Source organism: Typopeltis vanoorti, chromosome 23 (assembly GCF_054136105.1).
Source record: "Typopeltis vanoorti isolate ZY-2024b chromosome 23, IOZ_Tvanoo_1.0, whole genome shotgun sequence".
In the NCBI taxonomy this organism is placed as follows: Eukaryota; Metazoa; Arthropoda; class Arachnida; order Uropygi; family Thelyphonidae; genus Typopeltis; species Typopeltis vanoorti.
In genome coordinates, this window is record NC_143571.1 from 28,947,018 (window position 1) to 28,970,020 (window position 23,003).

Genomic DNA, 23,003 nt, shown 5'->3' on the forward strand with positions numbered 1-23,003 from the left:
CGTATCTGTCTTCGGAGATATCTCCAAATTATTCCAAATATAATCTGCTGAAGTTTATCATTGACAACTGTCATAATTATGATACATCATTCTAGGAATTTTATTTTCTAAACAAAAAAACAAGGGATGATTTTACATCTAGTTTAGTCTTCGTTAATTCATCATGACACACTTGTATCCACCAGCAGTATACAGCAATCCATGAACCAGCAGCCAGCATAATAGCGAATGCATGCGTTCCATTGTTTAATCATGTTCAAATATTTTCATTAGAGTTGTTAACTCTTTTCATGTAATTATCCTGATGAAGTGAAACAAAAAAATTTCACAAAATTAGTTGAGAAAATAAAAAATGTTTCTATTTGATATGATATCCTCTTTGTGGATTAATACTGAATAACATATTCCTAGAATGTCTTATCTCCACAGAAGCCTACACAATGATATGATACATCATATTTCAAAGATATTTGAATGAAACTTATTCTGGGAAGAGATGGCAACAACTATGCCACCAGTTCCTTTTTTGATAGAGCATCCATTTCCCAATAACAAGATTTTTCACATCACTGCACTGTTAAGAAATTAATGTACACTTTTTAAACAAAAAATTCACAGAAAAGCATTCAAGTTTTATCAGCGATCCATTTTCTGTTACTATCTGACAGTCCCCCCACCTGACAACCACAATTTTCTGCTTGAATCCAGATATCCTATTTATTTTCAAAAGCTTTTCCAAACAATCTGTGGATCCCTCATTGAGAGAATATCAAAGAAGAACTCCATTCAAAAATCCTATTTTTTTTTTTCAAACATTGGTAAGAAGCAATACTAGTCTGCAGTTCTTTCATGAAAAAGTTCATTTTTTTAGGTTTGATTCAATCATAAATGTATGAAAGGTCTTGGTTCATAGCAGTTTTTCAGTGTAAACAACAGAGAACACAATAATAAATAATTTGAATTACTAATATTTTGCTGAATTTCTAACCAGCATCTTCAGAGCACATTTTACAGCTTGCTGAAGAAACAAAGTCTAGATGAAAAAGGAATGAACATTCTATCAGGGTACCCTTCTAGGCCTTAAGAAATTCTGCTATTGCTTTTCATTTCAGAAAGTGAGGAGGCAAGGCAGTTTAGCCCACTTTTGGAACTGGGAGTAGCCGATTTTCACCCTTAGTCACAGACATTTGGTTCAAGGCGATCAGTGAATACGAGTTAACAGCTACGTATTCACCTATTAACAAATTGTCTTCCCATTTTCCTTCTCCTAAAGACAAACGACATAAGAAATATCCAGAATGTATTATGAAATCGAATAGTTTTATAGTTTTATTTTATGGTCTTCCTAAAATACATAAGATTGACTTTCCTCTTCATGCAACAGTAGATTATATTGATTCAGCTATGTCTTTTCCTGGAGTTTATCAAATTCCCTGCAACTGTGATCTCTCCTATTTGGACAAACTGGACGTTCTCTTGATAAAAGAATCCAAGAACATCAAGCCTCCATTTATCACAACAAACCTGAAAAATCTGGATTGGCCCAGGATGGGATTGAAATTAACCATAACATCCTTTGTTCAAAAACTCGCCTCTTATATAGATCCCGCTATAAATTTGAACGTTTATTCAAAGAAAGCATAGCGGCATTACTCCATCATCCTAACCTGAATCGGCATGACTGTATATCTATATCAAAAATCTGGGAACAACTAATTAGGATAACTCATTAATTCATATTAATTTTATGTTATTTAATATTATTAATTAATTAGATATATGAAGAGCCAAAGGCTTCAATTCGGCAACATATGACTTGTTTAAGTTAACACCTACTCACTGATGAGACCTCAATAAAGGTTGAAACCGGTCTGGTTAGTGACCTTCTCTCATAATGTTAAACAAAAATACAGCTCCTAGGAGCTAAGTTCACATTATGGGTAAATATCAAGAATAGTGATCGGAGCTTGCTCCACCTTAGACATCAGTTGCCTCAGCTTGCACTACCTTGCAAGGTCAGTTGCTGCAATCCAGGTATTTGCTTACGCTTGGAATCGCCGAACTTTATATAGGTTCTACTATATTCGGCATGAAACTCTTTGAGTTTCTTATTCGGCTAAGAAACGATATGGGATATAATATCCCTTAACTTAAACAAATTATTAATTAATATCTTTATTTCAATCATGTCTCTGCTTAATAATATTCCCTTTAATACTTAGTGATATAACATCACGCAGCTTGTTCTATTTTTAAATGATCTATTGTTAGCATTCCACCTTGTATATTTTTTAAAACTGTTCTTGTAGTGTCACTGAAGATGGTCTGCAATTTTCAGACCGAAATATTTGGCTAATTAAATATCTTTCTTGTGTTTATGTGCTTATATTATTCAATTTTTATGTCAGAAGTATCCTTCAAATATCACATATTAAAACGGCAACTGTCATCCGTTTTCTAAAGTATAAGCTTTATTTTCTTGCACATCCTATACTATATGAAGCTTCTTCTGCCTGCAACTTAACCTACATTGAACAGACCAGTATACCTGTAACAGTCACCATAAACATTAAAAAAACATCCAGCACATAGTGTGCTAGCACCATGTGTTGGATACTGATTTCAACAGGATTAAATGAAAGAAGACACCTGTGCTGCATAGAAATTGCCTTAGATATGAAGGATAGAATTAGCACCAGTCATTAAACACTCCTAACATCAATAAGTCATCATCATCAAATTCGTGACATGTACCCTCAAGGGGCGTACAGGATATGATAGTACTACATGAAAAATTTACATCATTACTAACTTTCTATCTACAATTTTCCTCCAAATCAGTCTGTTACTTGTCAAGACTCCAACGTTATCTCATATTTCTACCGTCTAAGGCACTTTGTACCATATCAATCCACCTATATCTTGGTCATCCTCTGGGTCGTTTTCCTGCCAACCTGGCAGAGAACACCTGTTTTGCTAATCTTTCCTCACCCATTCTGTTTAAGTGACCATACTACCTGGGATTAGCTCTGCTAATGCATTCCTGGATGCTGACAATGTCTAGTTCTTTCCTAATATCCTCATTTTTAATATGATATTGCCATTGATGACATCTGTTCACGTCTCTAATCTTTCTCAGGACTCTCATATCTACAGTCTCTAGTCTTTGGTCAAGTGTTTTACTTCTGACCCAGCTCTCAGACCCATAAGTTAAAATTGGTTTGAGCACTGTCTTGTATACAGCTAATTTAGTGTTCTGACTAATTTCTCTCTTATTCCATATGAATTTATTCAATTGACTTCCTACAATACTAGCTTTGTTGATTCTGTTGTTACTATTTCCATATTTAATTTACCATCTTCCCTAAAAATCATGTCTAAGAGCTGAAATGTTTTACTTGTTCCACAGGTTCTCTGTTCACAACACAGTTGACATTTTCAACGATTCTCCCTATTTTCATTGTCTTTGTCTTTTTATTGCTGGCCTTCATGCCATATCTATTAAAACAGTTATTTAATTTAATCAGGAAATCTTGCAAACTTGTAGTGGATTTATTTAGAAGTATAACATCTCCCATTCTGATATCATGTTCAATACCACTTTCCTTCATAATGTGATCCATATAGATAATGAATAACAGAGGGGATAATGTACATTCTTGTCTCACGCCAGATTTAATTTTAAACCATCTTCCTGTACTTCAATTCTAACTGCAGACTTGCAACTCAAATAAAGACTAAGTATTGCTTGATGTAATGCCCCATTGACACACATATAACCACAGCGTATTGAATAGTTTCTCTCTTGGCACCTTGTCATGTGCCTTTTCCAGATCGAAAAAAACTTAAATACAGATCTTTGTTATATTCCCATGCTTTCTCGACTATTTGTCGTAAAGTGAAGACCTGAACCTGACAGCCTCTATTTGGCCTGAATCAGCTTGTTCTTCACCCAGCTTTTCTTCCACAATTCTTCTCAACCGTTTCTCAAGTATACTGGCATAAATCTTGCCAGGAACACTCAGTAGGGAAATACCTCTGTAATTCTCACATTCAGTTTTATTTCCCTTTTTATATATGGGTACTATTAGAGCTCTACTCCAATCATCAGGAATTCGTCCCTCTGTCCAGGCCTTCTGAACTATGCAGTGCTATACCACCATACTTCAGTATTTCTGGCCGAATATCATCTACTCCAGCTGCCTTTCCACATTTCAAGCCTTTGATGGCTTTTTCTACTTCAAGTATGGATATGTATTCCTGACTGTATGCCTGTTGAGTGTTTTTTTACCACTGTGCTATCACTGCTTGTTTCATTTAGCAATTTTTCAAAGTAATTACTCTACACTTCAAGGAAATCTTTTTTTCCCATTTTCATGTCATCTTTATCATCTCTAATTCCTTTTACAGCACTCTTTCCTTCATTTCTGAGCTTCTTCAACTACTTCCAGAATATTTTGCCACCTTCTTGATATTTATTTTCTATTTTTGCCAAAGTCCTCCCATGACTTTTGTTTAGCTAATTTTACACAGTGTTTAGCATTCATGCATTTGTCTCTGTATTCTCTAAGAGCACAAGCTGACTTATTTGACAGGAACTTTTGATATGCTTTCTTCTTTTCCTTCACTGCCTCTTTAACTTCCTGTGTCCACCACAGAGTTCTGATTTTTCTATCCTTGCACACAACCTCACCACATGCCTCTCTGGCTGAATTAATCAGGGTTTTCTTCAAAGCTTGCCAATGAATCTCCAAACTTTGGTTTCTGTTCTCAAACTCTTTAATGTTTTCTTCAATAATCTTTGTGTATTGTTGCCTACAGTTCACATCTGAGAGCTGCTCAACTTTTATTCGCTTTAAAACTTTCTTACATGTTATTCTTTTCAATATGAAATTCAATTTTATCCTGATCAAGACTAAATAGTGATCACTTCCAATTTCAAATCCTCTGTACACTCTGGTGTCCTGCACCAGGGAGAAAACATCGCTATCAACAATAATATAGTCAATGAGACTTTTCTTATTCCTTGCCTCTTCTCTCCATGTGAATTTGTGCACATTTTTATGTTGGAGCATGGTGTTAGTAATAACCAGTCCATGTCCTGAGCAGAGATCCAACAGGTATTTGCCATTATTATTAGCTTTGCTCTTTTCTCTCCAAATTTTCCCAAAATATTTTTGTATGTCTGGCAATCATTTCCTACTCTGCTATTTAGATCCTGAACAAGGACCAACTTTTCCTTTTTCATTGTGTCAGTTGCTTTCTCTAAAGCATAAAAAAATTCATTGCCCAATTCCCCATTCTGATATTTGCCCACATCACTCTACTTGAGATTGCCTGCCATTCAAGAAGATTAGCCTCATATTTTGTGTTGAATACTATGGCTACTCCTTTTCCTTGAATCTCATTGCCTGAATATAACATTTTGTATTTATTGCTCAGAAAGATCTCACCAGTTTTTGTCTTTTTTGTTTCAGTCACCCCTATTATGTCGATCTCATACTTATCTAATTCCTCAGCTAGCTCCATTTCTTTGCCATTCAGGCTTCTTATGTTGATAGTACTGATCTTTAACTCTGGTGATATTGAGTTGGGGTGTGCTTTCCGATTTGTTCCAGTAGCTGACTTTTCTCTGATCACCCTGGTTCCCCGGTGAAAATAACGGGAGGGGGGCCTTGTTTAACCGGGCGATGCTCCAGCCGGCATGAAATTTTGTCATGTTGTACCATCATTTTGTATATTGGTTTAAGCCAAAAAGAATACAATTTGGTCGGCTAAATCCCAAATTGCCAGCCCATCCTCATTCGTTCAGTATCTAGGTAGATACCCATCAGGGTGCACCATAAGAAGGTGAGGATTGGACATTAGGTCAGAAGCCCTGGTCGGTCCTCCGCATTCCTTTAAAGGCTGTGTGGAGGTCTCCTCTCAGTTATACAGCTTTGACCTTTAAGCACCCCAATAAGTATGGATGCATTAATTTGTCTAAGATCAGGGGAAACATCCATTCTAATACCACATTTGGCTGAACTTCTCTGAATTAATTTCATTTTTATCTGGCCATTAAAGGATGCCTTAATAGGAGGGGAGTTCTTTTTCAGTTAGAATTTGAACTGTTTCTGCTTCAACTTAGTTTAGTGCTACAGCATTGTCACTGTGCTCTGAAGATGGTTAAAAATCTATGGAAATACTAGTAACTTAAATTATTTATTGTATTCTTCTGTTGTTTATGCTGTGGAGCACTGTAATGAGTGATCCAAGTGCCAAAAAAGTCACTATCCGATGTCTATTCAATTCAAAATAAATTATTCTCACTTGTGCTTATGAAGAGCAGTACATTTTTAGTAGATTGATCAAGTTCTTAACCCAAATCTTGGATTTAATCCATTAAAGATAATGATGTGTTGCTTTTCATAAAAACTTATCATGTTTTTATGTAGCAGAACTGGCACACTATGCTCTGAATGTTTTTTGATGTTACAGGTATACTAGTCTGTCCAATATAGGTTAAGTTTCAGGCACAAGGAACTTCATATACTACAGGATGTGTAGTGTTTGTCCATGGTTTTTTTTTTGCACATGTTCATATAAAGAAAACTTATTTTGCATATAAGGAGAGAAAAAATGCAACAGTGTATTGGAAAGGCTATGAGGTATTCAAACACCTGATTAAGGAGTTTGCCAAAAATTTCTGAAATATTTTAAAATTAATCTATAGTATGATGTATGTTGATTTTGATAAACAAACCTTAACTGGAGCAGTTTTCTAGCTGAAGTGTACAGAAGAGAAATTTATAGACCCATGAATGAAACAATATTTTGGAGAAATATCCAGCATATTTCTCAAAACTACTCTGATGTTCTTTGTGGCCACAATAATACTGTTTCCACCCCACCCCCCCCTTCAACTCCCATATATGGCAGAACAGCAAGTGTTAACTTCTGAGAAAATGCCTTAAGAAAAAAAAAGATTGCTTGGAACAATAAGGAAGTCCCATATGCATGGGTTCTTAATTTGGTAATTAAAACATTCTATAAATTGCATACTTATCTTCCAAGATTAAAAGATCATGAAGTTACTGAATTTCGAAATGTGAACTTTTTTTTTTGTTGAAAAAACTCCCTTTGATTTCTGGTTGATTTAATTTTCTCACTTATTTTATGGAGGACAATGAAAAATTGTGTTCTATTTTAATAGTAGAAAACAGCAAAACATTGACTTTGAAAACTTAAGGTCATTCTTCAAAATTAGTGATGAGCTGATACTGAAAGAGACTGATTTCCTACAGATTTCCAGAATTTATTTATAACTAAAGGGGTTCTACTTGTTTACTTTTTAAAAGGTGTCAGATTGATTAAAAAAACAAACAAAAAAAAAACTCTGTGTTTGTTATTTAATTTGGTTTTACATTACCAACCTTGGTTTAGAGCACTACTATCTCTTGCCAGCTATGGATATGGCTTTTGACAGCACTTTCATGAAACTTATAACAAATAACACTAAACCTAAATGCAGCACGTACTGCTATAAGCAGTAAGAGAAATCATAACCTACAGTTGTTGTTCTATAACTCAATAATAGGCACTGTCATTATGAATGCTGAAAGATGAGTAGTCGAAAAAAATCAGCTTCATTAAAATTCATTATTGCAACATAGTGTAATCAAGATTTTGCTGTCAAGTTTGCACCTGTTTAACCATACCTTACTATCTCGTCTACAGCAATGTTGTCTACAATACCTTATAGTGATAGCTAAATACTCTTTTCTATCATAAATAAAAGAGGAATTCAGCCAACAGAGGAGATCCTTCAATAGATAATGGAGGACAATGAGTCATTACTGGAAGTTGTGCAGGGATGTTGTACAACTTCCAGATTTTTTTATTTATTTATTTTTTTTGCATACAAAGTAGGGAGAAAGTGAAGCATGCCAGAATGGAAATGGTTGACATGTGAATGTTAACTGAGTTTTAAAGCAAATGATTAAGGAAGTGCCTTAAAAAAAATATTCATCAATTTGCATAATTTTTAAAACATTGTTTAAAGCATAAAATCAATGTAATTTTTGTCTGAAATGATATCTGGTGACAGGTAAACCTCTAAATAATTGTTAACATAGCCTCCAAATCCTAAATAACTGCCAACAAGATTCTTCACTTCAGTATAGCTGTTTTAAGATATCTTCCATAACTTTCAGAGTAACTTGTTTGTTTTACACAAGCAAGTCACTAAGCTTGCTACACAACTCTCAGTCCATAGAACCAGTGACTAATTTTCATGTGATCCCTACTCCTCAACTTCTCCAGCTAGTGGCCCACCCAATGGTGCATTAGTTTAAGCTCATGCCAGCATTGCTCACAGGATCACTGGAACCTGCAAACTTCATCACCACAGGGTGGTAATCCCAAGGAATTCCTCTCTTGAGAAACAAAAAATGCACAACCATAAGTATGACAGAGGTGGAAAAGATGAACAATGAAGTTTTTTTTTGCTGGTTTGGGTTAGTGGAATGAACTCTAATTTTAAACTAAACAGACAAGACAAAGAATATGAAGTAAGGCACTGCAATATGATGACCCTACTGTTATGAAAATAACTCACACAAAGCTATATTATGGAGAAATGAGTGAATAATTTGACATGATGAAATCCAGCCAGGCAGTGACAACACAGAGGACATTCAGTTCCGCATTTAATCAAGGTTAAGAAAGGCAGTCAACTGAAAAGAGTTGTCACCCATTGCACAGTGAGAGTATCTTTTACTTTGGTGTTAGCACTGGTAAAGATATTGGGAGAGATGCAGTTCCCTTGCAATTTCTGCTCAATGCTCAAAATTTTGGCATCATCTTCAAAGATTTTTTTTTTTCACTGAGCATTTTCATTTACAGGCTGTTGTACTTCAGCATTCAAGCCTTTCTGACTTTTTAAACTTTTTAATAATACCACAAAATTTTAACTTATTTCATGCATCTCACTTGAAATCTTTCCCAACTCCAAATTTATTCTTTGACCTAAACAGCAATAATTCATTTTTATTACATGTAATCCAATGGCTACTAGCAGCAGACAACTGATCCAATTAATATATATCCATTTTCATTTGCATGTTAGGTTCAATGGCCCTTAGTAAGTTGACTTCTTTGAAATGTAATTAACGCTGATAGGGTGGTTAATCCTATTTGCATAGTGTATTATGACTGTCAGTTGCATATTCTGGCTGGTTTGCCTGCTTGAAGAATGAAAATTTGACTTTCGGGGAGCAAAAATCCTGCTATCTTTGTATAAGACCAAATACACCTTCAGGTGAAAAGCCCTGATGAAAGTTCTTTGCATTCTAGATGGGATTTATAATCATTGAAACCAACTGAACTATGGAGGCTTCTTAACATAAATATTACACACACACACTTTTTTTATACAAGTTGAAAATGTCCACAAGAAGTCTCACTCTGCATTTAAGAAAGCGAATGCATATTTTTTTTTCCTCTAGAATAAAATGCAAGGTTGCCCAGTTTTATTCTGCATAAAAAACAACTTTTCTAGCAAACAATACAGTTATTTTTTAAAAGATAGTACAACTATTATAAAACCTTGAACTGTCATGAAATGCATTGTAATAATTAAAAATTTTTGTACAATAGTTTAAATCAAAATAACCTTTCATATTACTTAATCAAATAATCTTAATTAAAATTAAGCTCATTGCAAAATGCCTAAAAATTATGCTACCTCAGAACTAAAGCAATACTTTAATACATACGTGAAACTAATGTATCAGGAGGATAGTGGAAAGCAAATATCCAGTCTTCCTCTACTTTCAAAATCCGCCCAGTAATCCTTGCATAATATTCATAATTTTCTCGGCCAAATAAGTTGCTAATCCCAAAGTTATCAACAAGAAACTTCATAATTTGAGTTGCCACCTGAATAAAAAACTGATTTCTTAATTTCTTATAATAGGCTTTTATTTATTAAGACTGTTTCTTAGGTATAATAGTTAAACTATTATTATGAATTTCACTTATTAAATGACATTTACTTTCAATAGTTGCCAAGGATAATAGCAATTTTAGGAATCAGACAATAATGTAAATGATACAACTAAAATTTAATTATTTCCCATCTTTAGCCAAAATAGCATTATTAGGAACAACAAACAAGTAACTGTTCCCTGATTATATGAATTTGACTGCTGAAATATAGAAAATATTAGCTATATCATCTTTGTTGTCATCATTTATACAATTACCATTATGAGTAACAATTAACATATACTGCTAAAAATCAGAATTTTCAAGGATGTAATATTAATAATATATCTAGAAAAACTGCTATATATATATATAATTTATTGTTTTTCAGAAATAAGATTACCATATACATTAATTATGAAATAACTTTGCATAAAAATTAAATTTAGTAAATCAGAAATATTAAACAATGTAATCCACATCAAAACTAAGTGCTGCTTAAAGTTAAAAAAATAAATAAAATAACACCAACGATTAAGCAAGCCTTTCAAAGTTAAAAAGGGGAAAATATATATCATAGAGAATATAAACAGCTGTCAATTATTTCTATCATAACCCAGCTTAACTGAGTTATTTTCAAGAATAAACATTTTTTAATCACTGCATATTTATATTTGAATAAAATTATGATATACTTTTAAAACACACAATTTATATCTACACAGAAATTCAATATTAATGATAAGTTTTCATCATACTTAAAAAGTGGGAAAAAAATCCTATATAAAAAACTGACAAAGCACAGATTATCAGGCAACTACTAGACCATGCAGTTCTTGGCATGCAGTTTTAACATCAACTACAATAAACCTTCTTTGCTCCATCTTTTTTTATATATTATTTATTTATTTATTTTTATAGTTTTATTACCAGTATTAATTTTTTAAAATAAATGCAATTCATTATGATAAAGTAATAATAATAAAATAAAAGGTCAAATACTGAAAAGTACAAATTACTGTGTTTTTCTTAAATCTGGAAACAATCACTTTCCTCACATTTTTAACAAAATTTTGCATGAATATGGAAATGAAAAGGAGGTTTTTTTTTAGCATGGTGAATGCTCTAACACTTTCTAAAGGTTTGGTAGGATACTGTCTCTTGTGGTCTAAGAGTTTTGGCCTCCTGCGATGAGTCTTTTCACTCTCTGGAGACCCAGAAATAATACTCATATGAAAAAATAGAAGATATCAAAGATGAAATTAAAATATCATAGCCTATAAGTATGAAACAGAATTTAGTTTTACATTTTATGAACTAAACCAGATCTTTAAATTATGAGTTCATTTTTCATGCAGAAACTTTATATTTTGTTAAATATTTCAAATATAATATATTCTCAACAGTAATCCGATATTGATTCCCTTCCAAAAGTAGCAAATGCAAGTTTTAACCACCTTACAGGCCATTATGAATCAAATATGCATCCCCATAAGCTTCGTATCAATCATATATTTCAATGTAATATCAATGGTATTAAAATTTAAATATGCACTTCACATCCATGATAAACTTGACGTCTAAAGACTTCTTGCCCGGTAGCGTGGTTAACTTATGCAAAGAAAGAAGTTTATGTAAAAGTATACAGGAAATAGACAATTAGATGTGATTGATTGAGTTCATTTGCAATAAAGTAAAGTAAGTTTGCTACCAAATAGTCCACAAGACAACCTAGTTCATTATTTTTTCATATAACTTGCGCTAATAAATTCAATATCCTCATATAAAATTGAAGTACTAATTATTAAAAAAAAAATGAAAACTATCTAATATATCTAATGTATATATAAACAAAATATACTGTAGATTTTGATACCTGAAGAAATATTTTTTTCATCTAGTGGATATCTGAATAAGTCATGATTACTTTCCCTCCAGTTTTTGTGATGCCCAGTTATTTAGTCTGTTGGCCTAGATGATTACTGGTGTCTTTGCTTTTCAATCTACAGGCTATGGATTTGAATCCCACTGAGATATGAATGTCTTAACTTGGTAGATTTATCATCCTGCTCTAGAGTCTAGAGCAGGTATCCCTATTATATAACCCTAAGTATACCTCCATCATACTGATGTGCTACATGTAGATGGAACTATATAAAAAAATAATTATTAGGTTTAATGGAATGAATACAGAACAGAGGAATAACAAAATACAAGTTTATTGGATCCTATATTTTGTCTTTGTCACAGAGACATTATCAAGGATACAATCTCAAACTTGTAAAAGTACACACAAAAACACTAAACAAACTAAAAAAAAAATTGACCAAATTCCTATGAGGGGCACCTTCTACATTGCTGTTGGCTAACCTTGACTGTTGGGTGGGAAGAGTTAAAGTTTCCAAACCTGATGCTAATCTTTAGAAAAGTCTTTCAAGTTTATATTTCTTGCAGTGATGCTCAGTAGTTTTTTCCCATTATATTCTATGTAAGGCATCTGAATGTATTTCTTGTGTTCTTCTAGACAGATGTGATGATATGACATTGGTTATATGGATAAGAGGGTGGCTGCTGGACAGATATCAAAAAGTAGTATATGGAGGAGCAGAATCCAAGTGAAAGCAGGAGAACAGTGGGTGTGTCACAAGTGCTAGGACCACTATTGTGTTAATCTGTACATATGAGGGTCTATTAAAACGTTATGATAATCACCATGAAGGAATTGACATGTCTTCTTATATATCCTAAAAGAAAAGGAACAAATTATTACAGTTGATGAAACATGGGGGGTTAAAGGATTTAAGGTTTTAAGAAATGTTCTTTCCTGTGATTATATCAGCTGCTTTAATATCATTTTTGTTCTAGGTGTTTATCAGAACTTTTCAGCCCCCCCCCCCCCCCCATGGTACAATCGCAGCTGTTTCTACAGAGTTCATAGTAATTACTGGAAAAGTCTCATATGTCAAGAAACCTAGTTAGTGATTCCCATATATCATTAGAATAAACCCATTATTTCTGTTAAGCGAGATGCGAGTTTATATTTAAGGAACTTGGTAGATTTATCATCCAAGAAATAGATAATTAGATTTAAACTCCAACATGCATGTTCCTTCTTTCTCACCTGAAAACTCTAGCTTATTTTGCATAAATAAGCAAGACTAATTGTATGTTGCAAGGCTATTAGGATTTAGAAAGGTAAAGTAAAGAACAGACTTTACTAGCAGGTACAGATGATTTGAAAAGAGAAAGTATGGTATGAGGGAGATCATAAGAGTTACTGAAATGACCTTCTGAATGCAGGTGGTGTGAGGGTCGCAGAAGAGGCTGTTCAACTAACGAGTGCCCATTCTGCTAAAGATGTTGCATACACCAGAGGTTAAGTAAAAGAGAAGATATTAAAGCTGTTGCACAAACTAAGTAGAAGAGTGTTCAGCAGAATTGCCTATTCCTTTCACCAGGCTATATAATTTGAGTCTCAGAACAGGGAAGATTCTGCAAGAATAGAAAGAATGTATGGTAATCCCATTACATAAAGATGGTGCAAAGATCGATGTATCCAACCACTGAACTAGACAAGGGGAACAAATACACCATGATACTTTTTTGGATTTTGCTAAGGCTTTTGACAGAATAAAGCATGGAAGACTGTTGCATAAATTGGAGAATATGGGTTTGGATTATAAAATATTACATGGATAAGAGGATGGCTAACTGAAAGATATCAAAAAGTGGTATACAGGGTATGTGAGGCTGCAAGATTTAAGGTACCTAGTGGTGTACCACAAGGATCAGTCCTTGGTCCACTGTTATTCATTCTGTACATTAATGGTATTGGGAAGGATTTGACAGGCAACATACAGATATTTGCTGATGATGCAAAGATAGGTCGGATAATCAGGAATGCTGCCGATATGCAGAATGATTTGAATAGGCTAGAATTGTGGGCAGAAAATGTATGTCAGTAAATGTAAAGTCATGGACTTTGGCATGATTTAGATAAAAGAAATTGATCAGGCTAGGGATTTTGGAGTGTTAGTAGATATCAAGTTGAAGTTCATGGACTATAGGAAAGATTGCAAATACACTCAAAAGATAATTGCAATGCTGAAATGAGTAAAGATAATGATGTTTCACATGTAAAGATAACGATGTAATTTTGCCTCTCTACAAGGTCTTGATAAGACCTCACGTGGACTACTGTGTGCAGATCTGGTCTCCTAGTTTCCATTGTGATTCTGATACAGTAGAGAGAGTGTTAAAAATGATATTAGGATAGTGGAATACTGATTATGAAAACAGATTGAGAATTTGTAGACTGCAGACATTAGCAAACAAGAGAAAGAGGGGATGATTGAGATTACACACTTCTAAAAAGGTCCATACAGGATTTCATTTGATGGAATTCTCAATTTTATGCAGGGTGGAGAGAAGACAAGAGGGCATCCTTGGAAGCTGAGAATGAATTCTGTTAAAGGGATGAGGGCTAGATTTTTCTCTCATAGGGTGGTGTGAGATTGGAATGGATTGTCAATGGATGTGGTATGTGCAAGCATACCACATCCCATGCGAATGAATTCAAGAATAAGTATGATAATTGGTGTGTGTAGTATGTGCCCTCCTTCAATGAGTCCCTGACTCCCCGAAGACCTCCTTTGATAATAATAATATGTGAATAACATGGCATTTAAAATAAAAAAAAACTAAAGGAGCACCAGCCTTATATCAACCACAACAAACCTCAAAAATATGGACTGGCACAACACAGAATGATTGAAGACTGGTTGGACTATAATATCCTCTGGCCCAATACTCTTCTTTTATATCAGTACCAGTTTAAGTTTGGGTGGCCATTAAAAGAGAGAGAGAGTGTGTTAAAGTGCTTCTATGTTATGAAACTTAAATATGCATGAGTGTTCATCCATTGCCAAAATTTGGGAGAGTCTTTTACTGAAATGGTAAGCAACAGTCCCTTCCTCCACCCTTTTAATCTCAATCATCCCCTCTTTCTCTTGTTTGCTAATGTCTGCAGTCTACAAATTCTCAATCTGTCTTCATAATCAGTATTCCACTATCCTAATATCATTTTTAACACTCTCTTTTGCACTCTCTCTACTGTATCAGAATCACAATGGAAACTAGGAGAGCAGATCTGCACACAGTAGTCCACGTGAGGTCTTATCAAGACCTTGTAGAGAGGCAAAATTACATCGTTATCTTTACATGTCATTCAAACTGTATATAATTTTGTTATTTTATTGGATTTCAGTTCATTTATTTTAATTGTTTTCATTTTGTAAACACCTCTATGATGGCATGTGACTCATCTCTAAAAAAGTAATAACATTCTGTTGTTTCACCTTGTGATTATGCTGATGTACTGATGATGGCCTATTAATTTCAGGCTTAAATATTTGCAATAATAAATATTATTCTTTACTCTTGTGAATATGTTTCTAATAATCGTCAGTAAGTGTCAAAAAAAAAAAAAAAGTTGTGCTGAATAGAGTGAAAATAAAGGTGCAAAATTACAAAATAGAACTGTTGTGTGTGCAGAGGAGAGGGAATGCAAGTGAGTGAGTGTGTATGTGTGTCTAGGCACCAATTTTGTTCCTTCTCGAGTGAGCCTGAGATGAACAAAAAAAAAAAAAAAAAAAAGCTAAGTTCAGCAGATAACAAATCAGAATAGGAGATTCAATAGAAAGTACAAGTGTAGATGTGCCCAAGGTGGCTACTGCACATTATATAAACTAATGCCAAGAGAATATCAAACAAGCAGGAGTGTTTTTTTTTTTTTTTCTGGGAGAGGGAGGGGAGATTGGTTAATTCTTAGACAAAGTTAATGGCATTAGTGAGCCATGGATGACAGTTAGTGAGAGAGAAATGGGAATGAAGGATAGAGAGAACAGTATTGGGGGGGGGGGGGAATACTGCTCATGACAGCAGCCAAACTGATCAAAACAGAGTAGAAGTTCATTCAGCGAAGGCATTGCATTTTAGGCCATCTGATGTGAGAGAAAGAGGCTGATAGGGCAAAATATATTGTCAATTGCTTTGTTTTTACAGGCAAGCAGATGCAAAGAATGATATACACATATTTATCTGTGTATATCATTCTCATGATATACACAGATAATCTCATGTGCTCAATGAGTGGAAGAGGAGCAATTATTATGGGGTATTTCAACTATGGGGCCAGACTGAAAGGAGAACAACATGGGCAGAAAGAAATGGAATTTATGCAGCTACTAAAGAATGATTACCTGAGGCAGCATGTGATGAAAGGTTGATAAGTTGATTTATAGTTTCTAGTGAGGACAGCAAAGGTTACACAAGGTATTAATAAATACTCATAAAAAGATAAATTTGTAAATAATAAGTATGTACAAAAAATTAAGTTAAGCAATGCAGTATCTGCATATTGCATTATGTTCAGACAGATTGTATCAGACTAGGACAAACTGCATGTTTTTAAATTTTTACAAAGAATTAATTTATGAAAACACATTTGAGGAAATGTAATCAAATGTGTTTTCATAAATTAATTCTTTGTAAAAATTTAAAAACATGCAGTTTGTCCTAGTCTGATACAATCTGTCTGAACATAAATGGCTTGGCCAGTAAATAAAAATTCCATTTCTCTCTTGTGTGCAGTGCTGTCACTCCACCAGAATGTGACAAATGGAGAGATGCATGTTGCATTTTTCACATGTAGGTGGATTATCAGCTCCCAGTACATAAGAATGTACTGTCACCTATGCAGAGCCTCACAAGAACAACTTCCTATCTTCTGTTTCTACATTAACTAGACTACCAATGCTTAATCTCATGCAATTTGTTTATCAGTGATTCATGACAAGATGACTGCCATTGGCCAATTAGCTTTGATCTTATACTCTGTTTAAAGTCTGCATATGGGACTGTTAAACAGTACATGGAAAAAGTATGAGCTGATCTAGCAGCTACATCTACAATTTTATTTCCAATGTATCTGAGAATGCAGCACAACTAAACATCAAAATTATGGGTCTTAATTGTGTACAACAGCTGTAAAACCTCACAAAGCACTGGATATGGATTATACATAAGAGATAGCCTGTAAAAGAACTCAATGAGTCTGTATAAGCTCCACACTTTTGGTAGTGGTTTTCTCACATATGCACACAAGCAAGCTGAATGGCATGTGCATTAAATGTAATTCTGTTGTATAATTACTGCATTGAAGTGGATTTGGTTGGAGATAGTAATATCAGGAAACACAGCAGCACAGTCAACTGAGTTCTCAGATTTGGATCCATTAGTATAGAATGAACAAGAAATCAGAGTGGGATGCTCAGTGTACATTAAACAATTGTAAGTACAGATAATGGAGTATGTGACTTCTGTAACTAACAATGTGAGAAGTTGCTGGTAATGTTGTCACAACATTTATGCCGGTAGCTTCCATAATTTCTAAACACGCATAGCAAAATGACATATGGCAGTTTGACATGTGTGATACTGAGTCTTACAACAGAAAAAAAGACAATAGTAAACATAGCAGGTTATGGAAGAGACCTTATTTTTGGGACATAGTTAGGAGACAACTGTTTGTCTAAGCAATAAACCCAGCTCATTTGCTTTAACAAACACTTTGAGTGGGAGATGCATGAAATCCACCAGCAGTTATCAGTACACCCTAATGATGGATGGGATCCATCACTGATAAGTGAGGGATGTGTGTTTTGCAGGAATGCATACACTTTTCTGCTGAATATTTGAATCTATTACTAAGAGCCCATGAAGTGATAAACAATTGCTTGCTGAAGTTGTTTTTCAATTACCCTCATGTTACAAGAGTGCCAGTAAACTGTGACGTTATCAACATATGGAGCACTGCTTATATGTGGGAGGAACCTGTTTGGGACTTGAGTTAACTTTGATATAGCAAAAAAGTGTCACACTTAAAGCAGAGGCTGAGAAACGCTCTGTTCTTGTTGATGATATGGCTAAGATAACATATTTCCCACTAATACCTTGAAGACACAGCTAGATAGAAAATCTTTTAATAAATACAGGAAGATGTTCTCTGAGACCTAGGTTATAGAGGTTTTTTTATATGCCATATCTCCAGGCTGTGTCAAACTTTTCCCATTTCAAAGAAGTTGAAATCAGATGTTCTCATTTCAGGAAAGGGTCTCTTATACATGTTTCTAAATGGACCAAATGGTCCAAGGTAGAACCATGTGTCTATGAAAGCCACACTTCATATTGGAGAGAAGATCATTGCTTTCTATATACCAGAGAAGGCCAGCATTAACCATTTTCTCCAATATCTTACGAAGACAGCTTGTCAGAGCAACAGGCTGCTAATTGTTTGCTTTGGATCCTTTCCTGGTTTTGGGATGGTAATGATAACTGAATTATGCCAAGAATCCAGAAACTCTTCCTCTTTAAGTATTCTGTTGTATATTTAAGAGAAGGAGATTCAACATATGGGGTATCAGGATCTACTGCACTGGGGGTGAGACAATAAAAAAGCTCTTTTTAGTTCCTGCTTAACAAATGGTTGATTGTACTCAAAATCATTGGAAGAAAAATTTAGCCACTGTTTTTCTTGTTGCTCTTTCAATATTAAGTTCAGAAGGATATGAAGCTGTTGATGGGATTCTGGCAAAATTTTCTTCCAAAGTGTCTACAATAACTTTGAGATGCAACAACACATCCATTATGATCAAAGGTAGACAAACTTTAGACCATAATGGATGTGTTGAAACAACTTCTGTATCTACCTTTCATTTTCCCAATTTAATCCCATACAATTTTTGCACTAGTTATTTGATTAATCGATGATGTAAATTGTATCCAAGATTGTTTTTGACTCTGACATTTCATACAATGTCAAAGTACTTTTGCAAAAGCATGTTTAAAAGCTATTAAGTTTTGGCTGCTTGGCACTCTGGGTTCCACCAAGGCAAATGGAAATTGAGATAATACATTTGGAATTGAGGTTATGCTGTCTAGACAATACAATCTGTTACATGCTTTTCTGATAGGTGTTTGGCTGACTGTGTCAGCATAATTTTGCAAGATGGTAAAAGTACTCCAGTCAGCATGATCCATTTTCCACATGGGTACCTGTGTTGGAGAACACGGTTCCTGTTCAAGCAGCACGTAACAGGAAAATGATTGCTTCTGTTTATATTCTCTTCAAAATCAAAGATGACAAGTGAAAAATGGCAGGGAAGCAAATTGTGAGGTCTATTGCAGAATATGAGTAGGTGGGCATATGGGAGAAAGTACTGAATCTTATTCAAAAGGGAGATTATTATTGTCAAGGATTCATTCAATGATATGACCTCATCCATTTGTGTTGGCACTAAACCACAGAGTGGTTGCCATTAAAGTCACCCATAAGAAGTATGCACTTAGACAGTTACAAGATAAGGCTAAGATCAATTTCATTTAACTAAGCACCTAGTGGTAATAAATTGAACATGCTGTAATAAGAAATTCTATTGAGAGGTTAATTGCTACTGGTTCCAGAGCAGTACTAAATGAGACTGTAGGTTGTGTGACTGATACACTCCACAGAGAAGCACTCAGAATCATCAAGTTCAGGTATAGTGAAATTATCAGATGATGGAATAGAAATACGAGTTTTTGAATTGTTGACATTTTCTTAACTGACACCCTCTCAGCGAGGATCTCAGATTGGTATTCCAGGTGTAGTGGCGGGATGAATCAGCTCTGTAATTCATTCGTTTTGTATGGTGATTCAACGACCGTGAGCCCCTTTCACGGGGAGGAACAGCACCACCTCAATCCTCCCTATTTTAATCCAGGCTCGGGACCGGCATAGCTGACAATTCAGACCTATGGCTGGAGGGATTGTCTTAAGTATTCCTGACTGTATCTGTGTGTGTTCACGGGGCTAGTTTGCCTGCTTGCGGGATGAAAAACCACCAATAAACTGGGGGGAAAACCCTGCTGTCCATGCCCAAGACCAGCTAACTTGGCTATGGCTGAGGAAGATGCTTAAGCTCCTCACGTTGTCGATGGGAATTGAACCTAGGACACTCCTTCCCCAGGCATATAGTTACGAAGTACATAGCCACTAGGCTAACAGCACAGACGGCTCTGTAATATAATACCACTATGAGATCTAAGATAGTGGTAGCACATTACAGACAGATCAGAGTATGAACAGGATACAGCAATGGAAATTTAAAGCTCAAATTCAGGAATAGGAATATGATACTCTACAGGGAAAAGTATGGCTGCATGTAAAGCAGATCTTGAACTCAGTACTGAACTCTCTTTCTATAATAAAGTGACAGTTAAGTTAGATAAAGAACATGGTTATATCTTGATGGTGATGGGCTTTGCAAAGACATTCAAGAAGGACAATTAAGTAATTTGTGAGGGGGGGGGGGATGAGGGCAGATATGTAGCTTATGATATGGGTATGAAGGCAGCTTACACAAAAGCATACTACTACTACTCCATGGTGACAAGACAGCATGGAGTAACATACAGGATAGCAGTCTAAGAGAAAGAAGGTGACCAGTAGGTAGACATCTATAATTTGTATATTAATGATGTAAATTATGGTGAATGCTAATTTGCTGATAATGCTAAGCTACAGATGGTAAAGCAATGTGCTACAGAAGGATCTGAACAGATTAGCCATGTGAGTAAGCATAATGTTTGCTAGTTCAGTGTAGTGAAGTGTAATGTTATGCAATTTGGACAAATGATTATTACTGATGGACTTGCACAGCAAGGGAACTAATGAGTGATAGTGAATAAGGAAGTGAGGTTAATAAATGTACTATCACAAAGTCCTAGATTAAGTTAACTGGGGTTGTGAGTGTGTGAAGAAGCAGACAGAGATAATTCAGAGGCAAATAAGCCAAGGTGGTGGGTTCTTAGAAAGTTTGTTAATGCTTATTTTTTGGTTGGAGATGAATTTTATCACACAGTGTGACACCATCCTTCAGCTTATCAGAGACATGAAGTGGCTTAGAAACATTCCATGTGTGGTCTCTAGTGTAGGGTTCTGGATTATATAAAATAATATAAACAACCCACTTACCATATTAATATAGTATAGATTGACAATCTTTTGCTGGCAGGGAATTTGCCTTCTCCATTGTATCTGCATCACCAAGGAACTAGATGTACAATAGCCCAGATAAGGTCATATCCAAGTCTTATAAAGAGGCAAAATGACTTCCTTATTTTTATCTATCAACATTTATTTCAACACTGCAATTATCCAAGTTGTATTTGCATCTTTGCTAAATGGCACCTGAACTTCGACTTCCTATCCACTAAAACTAGATGCCTAGCCTGGTCAGTTTCTTCTAGCATATCCCCCCCCCCCTCCCATATAATATGCCATTGGATATCTCATTACACTGAAGTGCATAACTCTACATTTACTAACATTGAACTGACAGCCATTTTCACATGTCACACAATTCCAGGCTTAATCAAATCATTCTGCAAGTACAGCATGCCAGTTGTATTCCTGATTACTCTGCTATCTTTGCATCATCAGCAGCAAATAACTGTATTTGTCCTATTAAATCTTTCTCAATGTCATTAATGCAAAGAATGAATAACCAAGGAGTAATCACTGGGATATGCCATTTTCACCTTAAATCTTACAGACTCACATCCACCACTTCTTGATATATGTCAGTCAGCACAATCTTTTTATCCAAACTAGTAATTTATAATCGAATCCCATTTCTTCCAACTTGGGCAACAGTTTCCCATGCTGAATCATGCTAAAAGCTTTAGCAAAGTCCAAGTGTCATGATGTATCCATTCCTGTTGTCTAAATCAACAGTCACATTATTATATAATGTGAGCAAGGTTGCTCAAACATCACCTTCCATTAATAAATATGTGCTGTTCATTGCAATCTATATATTCTCTGTGGATACATTTTTGTATGCAATCTCTTACCAACTTTCTCAAAATCTTCATCACTTTGGAGATACTGACAGGTTGACAGACATATGAGATTATCATACATTCTTTCCAGTTCTCTGGCATTTTCCCTGTGTTGAGACTTAAGTTATGTAACCAGGTCAAAGGAACAGCCTGTTCAGCTGAACTTTCTTTTAGCATCTATGCTAAAAGAATGTTCAGATGAACTGGTTATTCTTATTGCCAAATTTATATAAAATTTCTGTAGCGGTTTTACCTCCTCCTTATGCACCTGAGTTTCTTCCTCCAGTGTAGAGATAGCTTTAAGCTGTATGCTGCACACACACACACACACACCAGGATGACAGTTTTTAGCAAAATGGAAACTCATTAATTAATCTCTTCTGCCTACCATCGGCAATGAAGTGTTATTTTGTCTTTTACTCTTGCAGAGTCCTTTTATACTCACACTTACCTTACCATACAACAGTTATAACTTGTATTAGACAAGAGATAAGAATCCCCTGTCTAATACAAGGGATTCTTAAGAAATTTATTCTTCCCATGCAATGCCAATATCCTTCCCATCTAGCAACTGATACCATTAAATCGAACCTGTTATTTACCTCACTTGGTTATAATTTTATGCTTTGAAGTTTAGCATGTAATCTTTTCGAAATGGAATAAATATCCATATGCTTAGCCACTCCCCAAGTCAGTACAGCATGATCACAGTCACCAACTAGAGGTAGAACAGTCACGTTTTTTTTTTTTTTTTTTTACAGAAATTCCCTGTAATACTATAATCAGGTCTAATGCAATTTGATCTAGAGTTCTTCTGTCATATACTGCTTCAGGTTGTTGTTGCACACTGGCTCAATAAATTCAGCTGTATTCTTCTCATAAGTCAGAATGTAGAAAATAGTGATATTTGCGAGGTAGTGCCAGATAGCTGTGAAAGCGGCATTGAAAGTGAGAATGAAGGTAAAAATACAGAACGAATGAATGGATTAACTGATAATACGAATGACGAGACAGATGCAATGAGCGAGATCGCAATGCAGAGTGATACATAGGGCGAATCGGCAGCTGGAGCGTTGGCAAAAATGTTTACC

At 34.9% G+C, this 23,003-nt stretch overlaps 1 protein-coding gene across 4 annotated transcripts in view; it reads right to left on the minus strand.

Annotated features, from left to right (window-relative positions):
* Nucleotides 1-23,003, minus strand: part of RhoGAP71E (Rho GTPase activating protein at 71E) — a 282,250-nt gene that overhangs the window by 39,626 nt on the left and 219,621 nt on the right. For all 4 annotated transcript variants that reach the window (XM_090412909.1, XM_090412911.1, XM_090412910.1 and 1 more), the window contains one exon: nt 9,759-9,921. In XM_090412909.1, the coding sequence (XP_090269035.1) occupies nt 9,759-9,921 (163 nt within the window). The remainder of the gene's footprint in view (nt 1-9,758; nt 9,922-23,003) is intronic.